The 19,884-nt window shown below is 45.8% G+C and overlaps 1 protein-coding gene across 1 annotated transcript in view; it reads right to left on the bottom strand.

Annotated features, from left to right (window-relative positions):
• Window positions 1–2,780: 2,780 nt before the first annotated feature.
• SPG21 (SPG21 abhydrolase domain containing, maspardin) overlaps window positions 2,781–19,884 on the bottom strand; it is a 65,026-nt gene continuing 47,922 nt past the window's right edge. Inside the window, exons 5-9 of the mRNA XM_040342308.1 lie at window positions 15,455–15,600; window positions 11,655–11,763; window positions 6,993–7,100; window positions 5,584–5,724; window positions 2,781–2,990 (exon numbers count right to left, since the gene is read on the bottom strand). Of these exons, the coding sequence (XP_040198242.1) occupies window positions 2,856–2,990; window positions 5,584–5,724; window positions 6,993–7,100; window positions 11,655–11,763; window positions 15,455–15,600 (639 nt within the window). The 3' untranslated portion in view covers window positions 2,781–2,855. The remainder of the gene's footprint in view (window positions 2,991–5,583; window positions 5,725–6,992; window positions 7,101–11,654; window positions 11,764–15,454; window positions 15,601–19,884) is intronic.

Raw genomic sequence — 19,884 nt, 5'->3', positions numbered from 1 at the left:
GGAGGAGGAATGCTGCCTATGACCCAAAGAACACCATCCCCCACCGTCATACATGGAGGAGGAAACATTATTCTTTGGGGGTGTTCTGCTGCTAAGGGGACAGGACAACTTCACTGCATCAAAGGGACGATGGACAGGGCCAAATCTTGGGTGAGAACCTCCTTCCCTCAGCCAGGGCATTGGAAATGGGTCATGGATGGGTGTTCCAGCATGACAATGACCCGAAACACACGGTCAAGGCAACAGTAACTCAAGGAGAAGAACATTCAGGTCCTGTAATGGCCTAGCCAGTCTCCAGACCTTAATCCCATAGAAGATATGTGGAGGGAGCTGAAGGTTCGAGTTACCAAACATCAGCCTCAAAACCTTAATGACTTGGAGGGGATCTGCAAAGAGGACAAAATCCCCCCTGAGATGTGCAAACCTGGAGGCCAATTACAAGAAACGTCTGACCTGTGATTGCCAACAAGGGTTTCTCCACCAAGGACTAAGTCATGTTTTGTGAAGGAGTCAAATACTTTTTTCACTCAATAAAATGCAAACCAATTTATAACTTTTTTGAACTTAATTTTTCTGGATATTTTTGTTGTTATTCCGTCTCTCACTGCTAAAATAAACCGACCATTAAAACTATAGACTGATCATTTCTTTGTCAGTGGGGCAAACGTACAAAATCAGCAGGGGGTCAAATACTTTTTTTTCCCCTCACTGTATATCTGGTATGATTTAAAGTACCGTATTTATCGGTGTATATCGCGCACTTTTTTGCCCTGAAAATCAGGGCAAAATCGTGGGTGCGCGATATACGCCGATATCCGCTCTCCCGCGCCAAGTTTTGAATACTGCGCCGACATATACCGAGCGCAGTACACTCGGGTATAGTCGACCAGTCTCGGCTTCTTCCGCGGTCACGTCCTGGACGTACAGGACGTGAGCGCGACAGTTGCCGAGCCTGCCCGAGTGTACTGCGCTCGGTATATGCTGGCGCAGTATTCAAAACTCGGCGCAGGAAACGAGCGGGGAGGACACCGCAGAAGGACGCCGGACCCGCCGAAGAGGACACCGGACCCGCCGCAGAAGGACACCCGAAGCCGCAGGACGCCGCGCAAGACACCAAAACTGTAAGTACAAAAATAACTTTTTTTCCCCACAGGATTGGGGGTCACTTTAGGGGTGCGCGGTATACGCGGGAGCGCGTTATACCGCGATAAATACGGTATATCTAAACGCCAAACTTTTTTTTAGTTTTGGATAGAGTGGAGAGGGGTTAGAACACCTACCAGTTTATATTGTCTGTCTCCCCATTAGGGAGAGTCGTTCTCTCCATTTCTCCTGTTTACCATCATCATTGAAACAGAGTAAGAAAGTGTCAAATTTTGGATTGTCCCCAGAAAAGAAATAGGAGAAATCTTCCAATGGGGACACTAGTTACAGTGATCTGGGGGTCCAAGTGATTCCCTTAATTTGCATGGATTGCCTCTCACTTCCTGTTTTGGCTATGGGACAGGAAGTTTAGTTGTATCTCCCCCATTGGCACAAAGAGGGATAAAATAAACCCTACAGAGGTTATAACCCTTCCTTACTCTATCCAAAAAAAAAAAAAAAGAAGTTTTGCCTTATACAGTGGAACCTCGGATTACAAGCATAATAGTGTTCCAGGAGAGTCCTCTTAATCCAAAGTACTTGCATATCAAAGCAAGTTTCCCCATTGAAGTCAATGGAAATGAAAATAATTTGTTTCTAATGGACTTCAATGGCATGCAATACCGCATGCGGCCAGAGGCTGGGGGGTGTCAGAGAGCCTCAGAAAGAGCCAGCAACCCCCGAGGACACCTTGGCTGACCTCGGAAAAGGCTCAGGAACGCAGTATTTGAATCTTTCTGAACAGCTCTGGCGCCTCCCCCACCCTCAGGCCAAACAAGGTACTGCACACCGCTTTGGCCTGAATCCTGACCAATTTGCGAGACACTCGCAAACCGAGGTATGTTTTTTCAAAATACAGTGCGAAACGCAAAACACAATCCGAGGTTCCACTGTAGTTCTACTTTAAGTAAAGAAAGAATAAGACCCGGTTCACACTGGGGCGACTCGTCGGGCAACACAGCCGCCTGACAAGTCGCGTCCCATTGTAGTCAATAGAACCGTTCTAATAGGAGCGACACAAGTCGCTTCGACTTAGAAAAAGGTTCTTGTACGACTTCGGGGGCGACTTGCGTTGACTTCTATACAGAAGTCATTTTGCAAGTCGCCTCTGAAGTCGTCTTCAGGACGCCTTACCAAGTCTAGCCCCGAAGTCGTGCCGCCGCAGTGTGAACCGGCTCTAAGGATGCCAGGCATGGAAAATACACCTTCAAAAACAAGCCGGCACTAGCAGCTGCTATTTTTCTACCCCAACAGGTTCCTGGTAAATACTTCAGACATTATCATAAAAACTCATGCTTCGCTCCAACATATTTACCCTACAGATCCCAGGTTTTAAATCTGCTCACAGATCAATCCTGTACCCATAAATACTGAGAGACCAATAAAAGTCTGTATGGCCATCTCAGCCAAAACACTGGAGGAAGCTTGAACCCTCTTCGTAGACGGTGGCCATAGGTGACCAGCAATGTTCTCTTCCAGCAGAGTCGGAATCCTCCCCCTTGAGTAGATTGACAGTCTATCCAGCGGCAGAACCAGATCATGTCCCCAATACAGAAAGGTCTAATATATACTGCAAAAGGGTTGGGGTGTTAGTTTATTAGAGTTCTGTAAATTTCCACCAGGAAAAAAAAAAATAAAAAATAAAAATCAGTGGAATCTTTTGGCAGTCAGTCTGCTGGCAGATACAGAATAGAAAGGGACATTTCCAAAGTTTAGGGTGAAGCCTCCATCTCCTGTGGCTCCTCACTCGGCTGAATGTTGCCTTTCTGCACATCCAGCTCCTCGGCGCTGATCATGGATGGATCGATCGCTGCATATCTGGTGCCATGGAACTGCCGAAGGTGAATCTGGAAGACAAATTAAGAAAATAGGATTTTTGTACTCCATTTCTCTGAAGTTCATGGAAGGACACAGCATCCTTTGACAGTAGGGTTATGCAACTTAACCCTACTGTCAAAAGATGCTGTGTCCGTCCATGAACGAAAGAGAAATATATTTTTAATTATTTAAATCTGAAAACCTATGTTCTCAAGTGCTTCTTTAACCACTTAAGACCCGGACCTTTAGGCAGCAAAAGGACTTGGCCAGTTTTTGCGATGCGGCACTGCGTCGCTTTAACTGACAATTGCGCGGTCGTGCGACGTGGCTCCCAAACAGAATTGGTATCCTTTTTTTCCCCACAAATAGACCTTTTTATTTGGTGGTATTTGATCACCTCTGCGGTTTTTATTTTTTGCGCTATAAACAAAAATGGAGCGACAATTTTGAAAAAATGCAATATGTTTTACTTTTTCCTGTAATAAATATTCCCCAAAAATCTATAAAAAAAAAATTTCTCCTCAGTTTAGGCCGATACGTATTCTTCTACATATTTTTGGTAAAAAAAAAAAAAAAAAAAAAAAAAAATCGCAATAAGCGTTTATCGATTGTTTTGAGCAAAATTTATATACTGTTTACAAAATAGGAGATAGTTTTATTGCATTTTTATTAATAATAATTTTTTTTTACTACTAATGGTGGCAATCAGCGATTTTTTTAGTGACTGCGACATTATGGCGGACACATCGGACAATTTTGACACATTTTTGGGACAATTGTCATTTTCACAGCAAAAAATTGTTTACTGTGAAAATGACAATTGCCGTTTGGGAGTTACCACTAGGGGGCGCTGAAGGGGTTAAGTGTGACCTCATATGTGTTTATAACTGTAGGGGGCGGGGCTGGACGTGTGACGTCATTGATCGCGTTTCTCTATATTAGGGAACACACGATCAATGACAGCGCCACAGTGAAGAACGGGGAAGCTGTGTTTACATACAACTCTCCTCGTTCTTCAGCTCCGGGGACCGATCGCGGGACTCCAGCGGCGATCGGGTCCGCGGGTGCCGCAGTCACGGAGCTTCTGGCCAGCGGCGCGAGCGACCCCAACGGCTGGGCTTAAAGGGCCACGTACAGGTATGTGGATGTGCCCAGCCGTGCCATTCTGCCGACGTATATTGGCGTGAAGGGTTGATCAGCTGTGTTCTCCACCTGGGACAGGAACAAGGCAAAGTTTTCCCACTTCCTCCGTTCTAGAACATGCTCACCCCCTTCCTACCCCCTGCCCATTCCTATTGGCTAGTGAGGCAACCCATAATAGTGATGGGCCAATTGGAGTGAGGTGCAAGCTCTGGAACTAACTCAAAAGGGTCAGCAATTTGCCTGTCAAAGAAGCAGGAATTCAGCTTTTCAAAACTGTAAGTATGTTAACCACTAGCCGACCGCGCACCATCATTATACGGCGGCAGGTCGGCTCTCCTGGGCGAGAGCCCGTAGCTATACGGCGGCTCTTCGAGCCGCCACCAGGGGGCGCGTGCGCGACGCCGGAGGCGCGTGCCCCCGACTCCCGTGCGTGTGCCCGGCGGGCGCGATCGCCGCCAGGCACACGCGATCGCTCGTTACAGAGCGGGGACCGGGAGCTGTGTGTGTAAACACACAGCTCTCGGTCCTGTCAGGGGGGGAAATGCTGATCTTCTGTTCATACAATGTATGAACAGAAGATCAGTCATTTCCCCTAGTGAGGCCACCCCCCCCACAGTAAGAACACACCCAGGGACCATACTTAACCCCTTCCCCGCCCCCTAGTGTTAACCCCTTCACTGCCAGTGGCATTTTTATAGTAATCCAATGCATTTTTATAGCACTGATCGCTATAAAAATGCCAATGGTCCCAAAAATGTGTCAAAAGTGTCCGAAGTGTCCGCCATAATGTCGCAGTACCGAAAAAAAAAAAAAATCGCTGATCGCCGCCATTACTAGTAAAAAAATATATTAATAAAAACACCATAAAAATACCCCCTATTTTGTAAACGCTATAACTTTTGCGCAAACCAAACGCTTATTGTGATTTTTTTTTACGAAAAATAGGTAGAAGAATACGTATCGGCCTAAACTGAGGAAAAAAAATGTTTTTTTATATATTTTTGGGGGATATTTATTATAGCAAAAAGTAAAAAATATTCATTTTTTTAAAAATTGTCGCTCTATTTTTGTTTATAGCGCAAAAAATAAAAACCGCAGAGGTGATCAAATACCACCAAAAGAAAGCTCTATTTGTGGGAAAAAAAAAGGACGCCAATTTTGTTTGGGAGCCACGTCGCACGACCGCGCAATTGTCAGTTAAAGCGGCGCAGTCCCGAATCGCAAAAAGTCCTCTGGTCTTTGGGCAGCAATATGGTCCGGGGGTTCCTTACCTCTAGGTGCTAATATTTTAAATCCATTTTCTACTGCCTGTAAAAGTAATCTAGCAGCTGTATAGCCGATCGGATCACCTTTACTAAAAATAAAAAAAATAAAAAAATCGCCCGTAGAAAAAAACAAAAAAAAACATACATCCCAAAAAAACGACAGCTACAGTCATGATCCAGGTATTAGCAGTTGGATGTATGGAAACATGCTTACCTGTACGTAGAGATTGACCTCGGCACTTCTGCACAAGTAGGGGAAGTTGCCTCCAGTTTTCAGGTGAGCTCTCCTGGCGTTAGGAAACAACTTGTACATTTCTTCCTTGGCGTCCGTTGAAAGAGCGCTTTGATCAAATACCTGTCAGAAAAGGCAAAGCCATTTAAACCAGCATGCAGCTTATCAAAACACATGGTGAGAAAGGTCCAGTTATACTTACTATTGAGGCAAATAATATGCACCTATTTTATAAAATGTTCTGATTTCAATGTATTGTGTGTTCAGAGATGGTATGCTGCATACCTTGGGTGTAACGAGTGGCGATTTGAGTTACTGTTGTGTCATCTCTGCCCATTCTCCTCTGACATCAACAAGGCATTTTCCTCCTCACAACTGCCGCTCACTGGATATTTTCTCCCCCCCCCCCCCCCCCACTAGTCTCTGTAAACCCGAGAGGCGGTTGTGTGTGAAAATCCCAGAAATACTCAGACCAGCCTGTGTGGCGCCAATACCCATGCCACATTCAAAGTCACTTCAATTCCCTTTCTTCCCCATTCTGATGCTGAGTGAGTGAATAACTTGTATAGCTCTACAAATGCAAACTAAATCGCCTCAAGGCGCTTTTTTCCATCCGGTGTCGTCCTTATCCTTCAAAAGAGGTGATGCTCAATTTAATATTCAGCAAGTAGTCGTCACCACGTCTAGATGCACTGAGTTGTTGCCATGTGATTGGCTGATTAGCAATTTGTGTTACCAAGCAATTCAAAATACTAACTACGACCTACAAAGCCATCCACAATTCTGCCCCCAGCTACATCACTGACCTAGTCTCCAAATACCAACCTAATCGTTCTCTTTGTTCTTCTCAAGACCTCCTGCTCTCTAGCTCTCTCATCACCTCCTCCCATGCTCTTCTACAGGACTTTTCCAGAGCCTCTCCAAGCCTATGGAACTCCTTACCCCCAAACTATCCGTCTATCTCCTTCTCTATTAGCTTTTAGAGGATCCCTAAAAACCCTCCTCTTCAGAGAAGCCTATCCTACCCACATCTAACAACTGTATTTTAACTTTGTCCACCTGATCACCCCCCACATCTACTACCCTCTGTTCCACTTGACCCTCCCTTCTAGATTGTAAGCTCTAACAAGCAGGGCCCTCTGATCCCTCCTGTATTAAATTGTATTGTAACTATGTCTTCCCTGACGTTGTAAAGCGCTGCGTAAACTGTTGGCGCTATATAAATCCTGTATAATAATAATAATTGAATTGATGTACCTAATAAAGTGGCTGGCGAGTGAACATTCATCATTTAGGAGCACAAGCTAAGCACACAAGTAAAGGGTCAGTGGGGACTCCAGTGGACAGACACCGTGATCCCGAGCCCTGAATGGAGGACAGCAGACACTTACATCCATTATGGTGACAGCGAGGTCCCGGATCTTGTGCGGCTCCACATAAGAGTTCTGACAGTTCAGGGTGAGACGAGACGCCAGCTCACTTTGATTCAAGCTTTCCAACTACAAAGGAAAAGAGCAATACCGTCATACACCAGTCTGCCAGATCCAGCGATCTGACCAATCAGACAAGATTTACATAAAAGTGCATTACGGAGCTCAGTAACCGGATCATTTTACAAAAGACAGCGACCGCGGCTTTAGGCCTCATTCACATATGAGCAAACGCTGCTATGTCGCGTATTTTGCATGTTTTCGGAGCGGCACCATTCATTTTTAATAGGCCTCTCCGCTCCAAAAATGCACAAAGAAGCTCATGTGCCGATTTTTGCTACCGAGCTAGGCGCGCTTGGTCCTGCGCGGTTTCCCGTGATTTTTGTGTGCTTTGTCGCGTGGCAATTTTTTTTTTTTAAATCGCACCATGTTTAGGGTGCCATTAGGAAATAATGGCACCACAAGCGCTTTGCAGGTTTTTAAGCTATTCCAGAATCGCAGGCAGAATGGTGCGATTCAGGTGTGAATGGAGCCTTACTTAACCACTTGCCCGGCCGCGTCACTCATTCATAGTGTTCTCTAATTGGAAAACTACAATCCACAACAGCCTTTGTGGATGTCGGCTTGTAGCCTTCACTGAACTACCATGGCGATGGAGAGCGCTGTGGTATTATATCAAGTCTTCTTGCCTGTACGATGTACAGGCACGCATTTCTGGCTCCAGAAAACAAAAAATATATATATATATTTTTTTGTAGGGGAAAAAAAAAACTGCAAAGAAATATGTGCATTATTTTTTGTTAACCACATGACCTCCAGAAAATGTACTCTTAATGATTACTCTTCCACATGCAATAGCTCTGTTATGAAACTTGGACCTCTCTGGTTCATTAGTGCAAACCTCAGTCATCCTGTTATTATCCAATGGGGGGGGGGGGGGTTCCCATAAGGCTGCTGCACCACTTTGCTGGCAGTAATTGCTCTTGTTAATGTGTTGCACCAATTTCACAAAAAGGTCTGTGACAGTTTTGGTTCAACAACTCATGTGTCAAATTAACCACTTGCTGGCCAGGCCTTCTCTGGAACTACTCGTTTAAAAATCAGTATTTTTTTGCTAGAAGATGACTTAGAACGCCCAAACATACTTTTTTTTTTTAGGAAAAACCAAGAGAATAAAATGTTATGTCACGTGGTATTGTACGCAGCAGTTTTTCAAACGCAATTTTTTTGGGGAAAAAAAAAATACACCGAAATTATTTGAAAATAAAAGATACCCACCCAACATGTCATGTTTTAAAAATTGCGCACACTTGTGGAATGGCAACAAACTACAGTACTTAAAAATCTCCATAGCTGACAATTTAATATTTTTTACAGGTTACACATTTAGAGTTACAGAGGGGGGGTCTTGTGCTAAAATTATTTCTCTCGCTCCAACGTTCACGGCGATACCGTGTGGTTTGAACACTGTTTTAGTATGCGACTTACTTATACGTTAACTACTGCTTCACATTTTATTTTTTTACACTGTCCCTTTATTTATAAACATCCCTCGTAACAGAAAAAAAGGATGACAGATCCTCCGAGAGATCTTGGGGGTAAAAAAAAAAAAAAAATACTCACATTTATCATTGACCTATAAAAAGCAAAAGATCAGAAAACTTTTTTTTTTTTAACTTTGAAAAAAATAAATAAAAAAAATTACAATTTACTGGGAACCGGAAGTGAAGTCAGATGTCGCTCCGTTCCTCCAAGGACAGAGACGAGTGATGGTAAAAAAATAAAAATACCGGGGTTATGGCAGCTGGCTGGTGCCATAACCCCAGAATTTAACGAAATTACACAATTTTTACCATGGGCTGGTCACCAAGCGGTTACAGTGGTTCCGATTTGTTCCACTTCTACATTGTGGCTTAACACAATAATAAAAAATATATACATACACACACACACACACACACACACACACACACAGTACAAATCAAAAGTTTGGACACACCTTCTCATTCAAAGAGTTTTCTTTATTTTCATGACTATGAAAATTGTAGATTGACACTGAAGGCATGAAAACTCTGAAGTAACACATGTGGAATTATACATAACAAAAAAGTGTGAAACAACTGAAGATATATTTCATATTCCTAGGTTCTTCCACCTTTTGCAGCAGACACATCTCTAGGACTGGTAAGAGGAGACTGTGTGAATCAGGCCTTCATGGTAGAATATCTGCTAGGAAACCACTGCTAAAGAAAGGCAACAAGCAGAAGAGACTTGTTTGGGCTAAAGAACACAAGGGATGGACATTAGACCAGTGGAAATCTGTGCTTTGGTCTGATGAGTCCAAACTTGAGATCTTTGGTTCCAACCCCCGTGTCTTTGTGCGACGCAGAAAAGGTGAACGGATGGACTCTACATGCCTGGTTCCCACTGTGAAGCATGGAGAAGGAGGTGTGATGGTGTGGGGGTGCTTTGCTGGTGACACTGTTGGGGATTTAATCAAAATTGAAGGCATACTGAACCAGAATGGCTACCACAGCATCTTGCAGCGGCATGCTATTCCATCCGGTTTGCGTTTAGTTGGACCATCATTTATTTTTCAACAGGACAATGACCCCAAACACACCTCCAGGCGGGGGAAGGGCTATTTGACCAAGAAGGAGAGTGATGGGGTGCTGCGCCAGGTGACTACCCCTTGAAGCTCATCAAGAGAATGCCAAGAGTGTGCCAAGCAGTAATCAAAGCAAAAGGTGGCTACTTTGAAGAACCTAGAATATGAAATATATTTTCAGTTGTTTCACACTTTTTTGTTATGTATAATTCCACATGTGTTACTTCATAGTTTTCATGCCTTCAGTGTGAATCTACAATTTCCATAGTCATGAAAATAAAGAAAACTCTTTAAATGAGATGGTGTGTCCAAACTTTTGGTCTGTAGTGTGTGTGTGTGTGTGTATGTGTGTATGTGTGTATGTGTGTATGTGTGTATGTGTGTATGTGTGTATGTATGTATGTATGTATGTATGTATGTATGTATGTATGTATGTATGTATATATATATATATATATATATATATATATATATATATATATATATATATATATATATTAGTGCTGTCAAGCGATTAAAAATTCTAATCGCGATTAATCGCATTAATGTCATAGTTAACTCACGATTAATCGCGCGATTAAGGAGGTTCACCCTTTAAAACATTTTTTTTTTTGGTTTTCTTATTTTTTTATTTTTTTTTATAATATTAAATTGTGTTTTTTTATTTTTTTACATTTTGAACACTTTTATTGCTGTCACAAGGAATGTAAACATCCCTTGTGACAGCAATAGGTGGTGACAGGTACTCTTTATGGAGGGATCGGGGTCTAAAAGACCTCCGAGCCCTCCTTTGCACTTCAAAGTATTCAGATCGCCGAAAACGGCGATTCTGAATACGGTGTACTTTTTTAAATCCGGCGCCATTGGCAGCCGAGAAACCCGGAAGTGACGTCATAACGCCGCTTCCGTGGTTTCAATGCGGAGACTGAATCAAAGCCGTTTACGGCTTAGTGTCAGTCTCCGCCTGAACACAGAACGCGGCCGATGGAGGATCGGGTCTCCCGGTGGGACGGGAGGCCCGGTCAGAGCGGCGAAAGGCGGCGGGAGGGGGGGGGGGATGTCCCCTCCCGCTCCTCCGGCATAACAACCGAGCGGCTTTTAGCCGCATCGGTTGTTATGTTTGGATAGCCGATCGCCCGCTCTAAACAACGGTACCGGGATGATGCCTGCGGCTGCAGGCATCATCCCGGTATAACCCCCGAACGCCGCCTCGTTAATCGCGCGATAAAAAAATTGACGGCGTTAACATGGGTTTGTGTTAACGCCGTTAATAACGCGTTTAACTGACAGCACTATATATATATATATATATATATATATATATATATATATATATATATATATATATATATATATATATATATATATATATATATATATATATATATATATATATATATATACACACATATATATATATATATATACACATATACATACATACATACATATACATACACACACACACACCTTATGAAAATGGAGCCAAGACCAAAATGTTATTTTAGGCTCAGTTCAAATCTTGGCGTTCTGAATCGCCACGATTACGCCCGCGATTCGAAATTGCGGCAAATCGCTGGACACCCATGCGTTCCCTGTCACTTTCAATGGCACCCCAATGCAGCACGAAGTACAAGAGCTTCTTTTCGGGCGACATGTCTTGCGATTCTATTTGCGTGATTTTGCCGCCCAACGAATTGGTGCAAAATCAGGCCCAAATTGGGATGTCATTGGAAGTGATTCAGAACGTCAAGATGTGAATAGAGCCTTAGGGTACAGAGATCGATTTTGCAAAAGTGCCTCAAATGTGTTCTAAAAGTGGCGCGACTTGCACCAAGTTCCAGACAGGAGCACGCTGCACCACTTTTAAAATGCATGCGATTTTCATAATCTGTCTGCACCAGTCTTTATTAATTTCAAGGAATGTCATGTTACAAATGAACAATTAATTCTTAACACATATCAATTAATCCAAGAAAGACAGTAACAGAATCCTAAAAAAAAAAAAATCCTACCCGATCCACCATGAAATCAATGGCATCAGCCATAACTGGATCCACTGGGCCAGATGAAAAGTTTCCTAAAAGGATCTTCTTGAGCATGAATGCAGGCATGAGCCAAAAGCTGCAAAACACAAATCATCTTTACAGCAAAAGACCAGACACAACTATACTAGCTCATGCTTTACAAAAACAAGATACAAAACACGATGACACAATCAGGGGTGGGGGTGGGGCACCATCTATTTATTTACAAAATCATTAAAGCGGCGTTCAACCCAAAAGCGGAACTTCCGCTTTAAAGCGGTTCTCCACCCTAAAGTGGAGTCCCGCTGATCGGAACCCTCCCCCCTCCGGTGTCACATTTGACACCTTTCAGGGGGGAGGGGGGGTGCAGATATTTGCACCCACTTCCGGCCCGGCATTCACGGGCAAAAGACGGGCATTCCGTCACCCCCCCCCCGTTGTGTGCTGGGAACACTCGGCTCCCAGCACACAGTGGGAGCCAATCGGCGGGCGCGATTTGTGCATGCGCCGTAGGGAACCGGGCAGTGAAGCCGCAGCGCTTCACTTCCTGGTTCCCTCAGCGTGGATGGCGGGGGGAGCAGCAGAGAGACGAGCGATCGCTCGTCCTCTGCTGCGATCGGCGCTGGACTCCAGGACAGGTAAGTGTCCTAATATTAAAAGTCAGCAGCTGCAGTATTTGTAGCTGCTGGCTTTTAATATTTTTTTCCCATGGCACATCCGCTTTAAGGACTCATTACCTCCTTACATGCTACATTTGGCATGTCATTTCTTTGGGGGGGACCTAGTTTTAACAGGTAACCTGCTCCCACTTCCGCTCTGGCCGCCTAGATCAGTGGTCATCAACCCTGCCCTACAGGGCCCACTAACAGGCCAGGTTTTATGCATTACCTTGGGGGAGATGCAGACTAGAATACTGCAATCACTGAGCAGCAAATGATATCCGCTGTCATGTATTTCAGTTATCTTGCAAACCTAGCCTGTTAGTGGGCCCTGTAGGACAGGGTTGATGACCACTGGCCTAGACCACTGGCCTAGATGACTTGAGCAGAAGTTCTCCTCTCCCCTCCCTTCCTGCAGTCTTCTGGGACACGCAACAGGTCCCAGAAAATTGCCCGGCCATTTAGGAAGCGTAGCGCGACTCGCAAGCTGTCATAGCCCGGTGCCTACACTAGTGATGCCGGAGAGAATCGAGGGCTCGGGCGGCCGCATCGCTGGACCATGGGACAGGTGATTATGTGTTTATTAAGGCTGCATTCACACTTCAATGTTTTGAATCATGGGCAGATTTGCCACGAATTCGACCGCGATTTGAAAGCGCCGATGTGTGAATTGCAAAATCGCGGGACTCGCATTTGAGATGCCATTCATTTAAATGACACCTCAAATCCCGGTGCGGGTCTGCTGCGATTGTCGCGGCAAAGCACCCTAAAAAAATTCAGATGCCACTTTTGGGCGACATGCTTCCTGTGATGCGTGTTGCCGCAATTGATCACGCAACACTCGCTGCAGACCCGCGCCGCGATTTAAGGCGTCATTCTAATGAATGGCATCTCAAACATGAGTCCTGCGATTTGTCAATCACACATCAGCACTTTCAAATCGCAGGCAGATTCGTGGCAAATTTGCCCGTGATTCAAAACGCTGAAGTGCGAATGTAGCCTAAAAGTCATCAGCTACACTTTTTGTAGCTGCCGATTTTTAATAAACACAAAACTGAGTGGAAAGGGTCCGGTAAGCTCAGAAACGTCTGAGAAACAGCAGGAAAGGTGCCCCCCGAAGCCGTTACTAAGCCCGGAACCAATCCGATCCCTCTGATGCCTGGGCAGGAAGTTGAGTGAGGGCTAGAAAGCGAATCCGCCGCTGGGACCATTTATCTTTAAGGCCTGAATCACACTAGTGCGGTGCGAATTTCAGCTCTCTTATCTCTGCAGAGAGATAAGAGAAGTGTTCAGCAGATTAGCAATGTTTTAGATGCGAATTTGGAGACCTGGGAGAAGCTACGGGTGAGAGGAGAGTGGGGGAGAATTGTATTGAGCTGAATGAGAGAAATTCCTGAAGAGAACTGAACACATCTGCGAATTAGATGCGTACCCATAGAAGACAATGGGACTGAATTCGCACCTGAGCCGCACCGCAAGACATAAAAACCGCACACGGTTTGGAGGCAATGCGCAGTGCGGATGCATCGCACATATGTGAACCAGCCTCATTGAAAACAATGTATTTTGAAATGTCCTGCGAATTAGATGCGGTTTAAGCCGCACTCAATTCGCATAGGTGTGAACCTGGCCTTAGAGAAATTGCCCACAGTACAAAAAAAATTATACCGGATTATGGCAGCTATAACAGCTCCAGCGTAGAGCGCGCACCCCTAAAGTGGACCCGACATTCCTGTAAAAAACATTTTAGTACTTACAGTTTTGGTATCTTGCGCGGCGTCCATCGGCGGCCTCGTTGGGTCCGGCGTCCGTCTGCGGCTTCGGGTGTCCTCTTCGTCGGGTCCAGTGTCCTTCGGCGTCCTCCCCGCTCGGTCCCCGCACCGAGTTTGAATACTGAGCCGGCATATACCGAGCGCAGTACACTCGTGTATAGTCGGGCATGCTCGGCTACTCTCACATCCTGTACGTCCAGGACGTGAGTGCGAGAGGAGCCGAGCCTGCCAGACTATACACGAGTGTACTGCGCTCAGTATATGCCGGCGCAGTGTTCAAACTCGGCGCGGGAAAGCGGGTATCGGCATATATCGCGCACCCACGATTTTGCCCTGATTTTCAGGGCAAAAAAAGTGCGCGTATACGCCGATAAATACGGTATTTAACAAAGTAAGAACGTAAATGTACGGTGGACGGTTGGCAAGTGGTTAAATGTCACTTGCAGGGAACCTTCCCGGCCAGCAGAACACAACAATTACTGCTAGAGGCTATAGCCACTGGCAGTAATCACATGTACAAACTCCAACAGGCTGGTTGTACTCAAGCCGATCAATTGATCGATTTGGGTACAATCAGTCTTCCTATATATGGATCAAATCTCGGCTGGTACCAGCTGAACCGACCAAGATTCGCTCCACCTATGGCTTGCATAAGTGATGCTTTTAAAAATCCTAAACGTCTGGGGGCCACCAAAGAAAAAAAAGTCTGTGTACCACAAAAAGCCTTGGTTGGATATGTCTGCAAGATGCAATGCCAATTATCTTAAAGTGTTACTAAACCCACAACAGTAAAATCAGTCTGTATATGCAGTAAAGCATGCTTGTTAAACTCCCTGTGGAACCTAAGAGGGTCAATTCTCTGCATTGTGTAAAAAGGCTGTACGAACCCGTCAGCTCTGATCCTCCCCTTACCATCTCCTGATAAAACTAAGTCTTTGAAGTCACTCTGCACATGCTCAGTTTGGTGTGTAGTGCTAGAGAGGTTTTTTTCATGGAAGGGTGCATGTGATCAGCACAGGGCCAATCAGCACTGACAGAGGGTCAGGGGTCCTGAAGCCTCATAGGACAAATCAGGGGAGAATAAAAACTCCTACACGTTTTAACCAGACACTGATAGAAGTCACAAGACTGTTAGATACTGCTGATGAGAAAAAGGTATTTAGCAGTTTATATTTCCAAAAATAATTGCATTTCCATGTTCTGTGTGAGACCAGATATAGCGAATGCGGACTCCTGGGTTTAGTAACACTAAGACATGGAGAGTTTCTGCATTTTTTTTTTTTTTTTTAAATCATAAAAACATATTACATGGATACATACAGAGAGTCAGATAGTCAGGATTGTGCTCTACACTCACCCATTTGCTGTCCAGGTCTGGTTGAAGATGGATGTGTCGCTGAAGGAGTTACACAGGATGAGAGACTGAACTCTGGGGGACTTGTGTGTGTATTCTGCAAACTTCTGGGCCAGAAAGCCACCAAGAGACGCTCCAAACAGGTGAACCTAGCCAGACACAAAAAGGAGGTACAATTCAATTAAAGTTAAAAAAACAAACACAAACACACACAAACACACACAAACACACACAAACACACACAAACACACACAAACACACACAAACACACACAAACACACACAAACACACACAAAAACACACACAAACACACACACAAACACACACACACACAAACACACAAACACACACACAAACACACCCTGTTCCCTTAACCACTTAAGGACCGCCTCCTGCACATATACGTTGGCAGAATGGCACGGCTGGGCACATGTACGTACAGGTACGGCCTGTACATGTACCCAGCCGTGGGTCGTGCGCCCGCGACCCGGTCCGAAGCTCCGGGACCCGATCAGTCCCCGGAGCTGAAGAACGGGGAGAGCCGCGTGTAAACACGGCTTTCCCGTTATTCACTGTGGCTGCTGCATCGATCATGTCATCCCTTTTATAGGGGGACACAATCGATGACGTCACTCCTACAGCCACACCCCCCTACAGTTGTAAACACACACTAGGTGAAACATAACTCCTTCAGCGCCCCCTGTGGTTAACTCCCAAACTGCAACTGTCATTTTCACAATAAACAATGCAATTTAAATACATTTTTTTGCTGTGAAAATGACAACGGTCCCAAAAATGTGTCAAAATTGTCCGCCATAATGTCGCAGTCACAAAAAAAAAAAAAAAAGAAAATCGCTGATAGCCGCCATTAGTAGTAAAAAAAAAAAAAAAAAAAAAAAATTTATAAAAATGCAATAAAACTATCCCCTATTTTGTAAACGCTATAAATTTTGCGCAAACCAACCGATAAACGCTTATAGCGATTTTTTTTACCAAAAATATGTAGAAGATTACGTATCGGCCTAAACTGAGGAAAAAAAAAATAGGATTTTTTGTACTCACCGTAAAATCCTTTTCTCTGACGTCCATGGACGGACACAGCTCCTTAAGTCTTGACAAGTGGGGTTATGTTCCCTGTTTACAGGAGAGGACTAGGCAGAAACATGTTAAATGGTTAAATACATGTTAAATTAACAGAGTTGAACAGCCCCGCCCAGGGGGCGGTCCCTCCAGACATAACCCTCCTCACTGCAGCATGCAGCCTCAGTTCGTAACAAGCAGTACAAACCTAAAAAGGAGGGGTGGGAGCTGTGTCCGTCCATGGACGTCAGAGAAAAGGATTTTACGGTGAGTACAAAAAATCCTATTTTCTCTTATCGTCCATGGACGGACACAGCTCCTTAAGTCTTGACAAGTGGGACGTCCCCAAGCAGTGTCAAAACGAGGGGTGGGAAATATATCAGTAAAACCAATTTTAACTTCACCCCAAAACCAGCAGAGCTCCTCAAACGGAGGAGATGAAACTTAAAACGGCCGCCTGCAAACGCTAGCGGGCGAAAGCATCATAAGATGCATTCACAGCAACCAGGACATTTTGAAAAACAAAAAACGTGAACGGACGACCAAGTCGCCGCCCTGCACACCTGTGACACCGACGTATGAAGTCGGAAAAAACCTCGGAAGCACCAGGTGCCCTGGTCGAAAGTGCCGCGACCGGAACAAGGGGGGCCTGCCCCCTAAGAGCATAGGCCTGTATGACGGTCTGTCAGATCCCCCGAGACAGGGTGGTCGACTAGACCGCCAGGCCCTTTGTGGGCCAGACACTGACACAAAAGAGGGTCAGATCTCCAAAACGGAGCCGTTGCAGGTAGATACACCCGCAAAGCGCGTACCACGCCTGAAGTATGAAAAGCAACCTCCGCAGGATGCGCCGGCCGAGGACAAAAAGGACGGACGGAACAATGCCCCTATTCAGGCGAAAGTCCGAGACCACCTTCGGAAGAAGGGAAGGTCGCGGGCGCACCACCACCTAATCCTTATGGAGGATCAAGCATGGCGGCTTGCAAGACAAGCCCGCCAGCTCAGAGACCCCTCTAAGGGAAGAAAAGGGCCACCTTTCGAGATAGTGTTAAGATAAAATCTCTCTGAAGTTTCCAAAGGGAAAGCTCCTGAGGAACCAGGAGCACCAGAGTCAAAACTCATTGGGGAAGAGATGGGCCAAGAGGGGAGCACGAAGAGGTACCCACCAGGGAACGGGCCCCAAAGGGCCACTGAAAGAACACAGCCAAGGCTGAACTCTGCTCCCAAACGGTGCTTAAAAGTAATTTGAGATCCACACCAAGCTGTAAAAAACAGCAGGACCCTGGCCATCGAATACGTCCGTGGACGTCTCTTCATCTCTTCGCACCAAGAGATGTAGGTCTGCCAGGTGTGACTGTAGATTCTCCTGGAAGAAGACTACCATGCCCTCAACATGGTTGAGATGACCGAGTCAGACAGACCCCGGAGCACCTGAGGAAGCAACACAAATGAAGGAACGGTATAAGGCCGCTGATACAGACCCCCACAGGGTCACCAGCGCAACTTACGCATCAGTACCAGAGCACTAGACCTGGTCACTACTTCGACACCCTTGTGGTGGAGACGAGCGGCCAGGAGATCCAGGAGTGGAAAAAAACCAAGGCGAGCCCGAGCCGTGTAACGACACAGATCTTCCTGGGCTTGAACCCAGAGGCAACTGCCTGCAGGGCAGGCAGTCTACCGCTGAGGCATAATCTCGCCTGCCCTGTGAGACTCACTTCCTGCAAGGGAGCCGAAACACCCCCGGGCACAGAAAACCAGTCACCCTGGTCCAGCATCAGGTGACTCCAGTAGTCCGCCTGCTGGCATACCCATGGTAGACCGAAGCCACGGTCGTGGCGTTGTTGTCTAGTACCTTGCAACCGCCTTGAACACGAGGAGAATCAAAGCCTGATCATGGGACAAAGAACGGTAGACAGGGTCCACAGCACCCAGGCGGCCTCCCACCTAGGTACTAATGTAATACCTGTCTTAACATAAAAACTGACGCTCCCAGGGCCCTATACAGGGCATCTTACCCACTCGCTGCGCTGACCCGGGGAGTTAACAACTTATCCCAATATAAGTCTGTTAGCATAGCCAGGGGACTCACCTCAGGAGGAGACTGCCCAGCGCTGCCGACCGCTCTCATCACACAGCGTGTGGAGAGGAAAGAAACCATGAAGGAACTGCGGCGTCTGCAGGGACCTGTGTGCGCCGTAGATACAGCACTAGGGGTCAGGACTGCACAAAGATGGCCGCCCGCTGCACATGGCGCGGCTACGACAAAATGGCCGCCAATGGGAGTTTTCAATGTAATTGAAAACCTCCCAAAAAATGGCGCCAGCGTCGGCCAAACGGCGGCAAAACGCCACATTTTAAACAGGGAAAGCCTCCTAGAGCCTTTACAGTGAAAACCCCCACAGGAAAAACCCAGTATCAGACAGTAAAAGGTGCCAGATAACACAGCCCTCTCAGGAAAGCCCCCCCCCCCCCCCGGACAGCGTGCCTTAGCAATGCAGCAAGGGAACGGAGCAGGGAAGGGAGGAGTGCTCCTCCACTGTCAGAGCACCTCCGAACCCCAGGAATGCCCAGCCGTACCAACCCACCGAAGTAGGAGGGACTGTACTTACCCGTCCGAGCGAGGACTCGCTGACGCATTCCTGACAGACATACAACCGCAATGGAGGTAGCTGTCGGCCCGGTCCACTGTGAGTGAGGCAACACCACAGCCCAGTCATATGTGGACCTCAGAGCAAAGCTCACGGCCACCTCAGGAGTCATGAGGTACGGCGTGGCAGACCAAGCCTCTTTGCATAGGTGTGTCCACGCTTGCTGGTCGGACTGAGTAGACTACAAGGATCTATAATATCCAGCCTGTCACTCAGCTGACAGTTGAAAGAAGATTCTTCAAGAAAAAGTGAAAATAAAATAAAATAAGATAGAATAAAATAAAATTTCTCCTCAGGGCGCTGGGCCCAAAGGGAGCCATACGTCCTTCTCCTTTGCTAGGCAGAACGAAACTGGGGCTGCATGCTGCAGTGAGGAGGGTTATGTCTGGAGGGACCGCCCCCTGGGCGGGGCTGTTCAACTCTGTTAATTTAACATGTATTTAACCATTTAACATGTTTCTGCCTAGTCCTCTCCTGTAAACAGGGAACATAACCCCACTTGTCAAGACTTAAGGAGCTGTGTCCGTCCATGGACGATAAGAGAAATTATATTTTTTGGGGGGATATTTATTATAGCAAAAAGTAAAAAATATTGCATTTTTTTCAAAATAGTCGCTCTATTTTTGTTTATAGTGCAAAAAATAAAAAAAATGCAGAGGTGATCAAATACCACCAAAATAAATCTCTATTTGTGGGAAAAAA

Source organism: Rana temporaria, chromosome 3 (assembly GCF_905171775.1).
Source record: "Rana temporaria chromosome 3, aRanTem1.1, whole genome shotgun sequence".
NCBI classification, from domain to species: Eukaryota; Metazoa; Chordata; class Amphibia; order Anura; family Ranidae; genus Rana; species Rana temporaria.
This window is presented reverse-complemented; position numbering and strand designations above follow the sequence as displayed.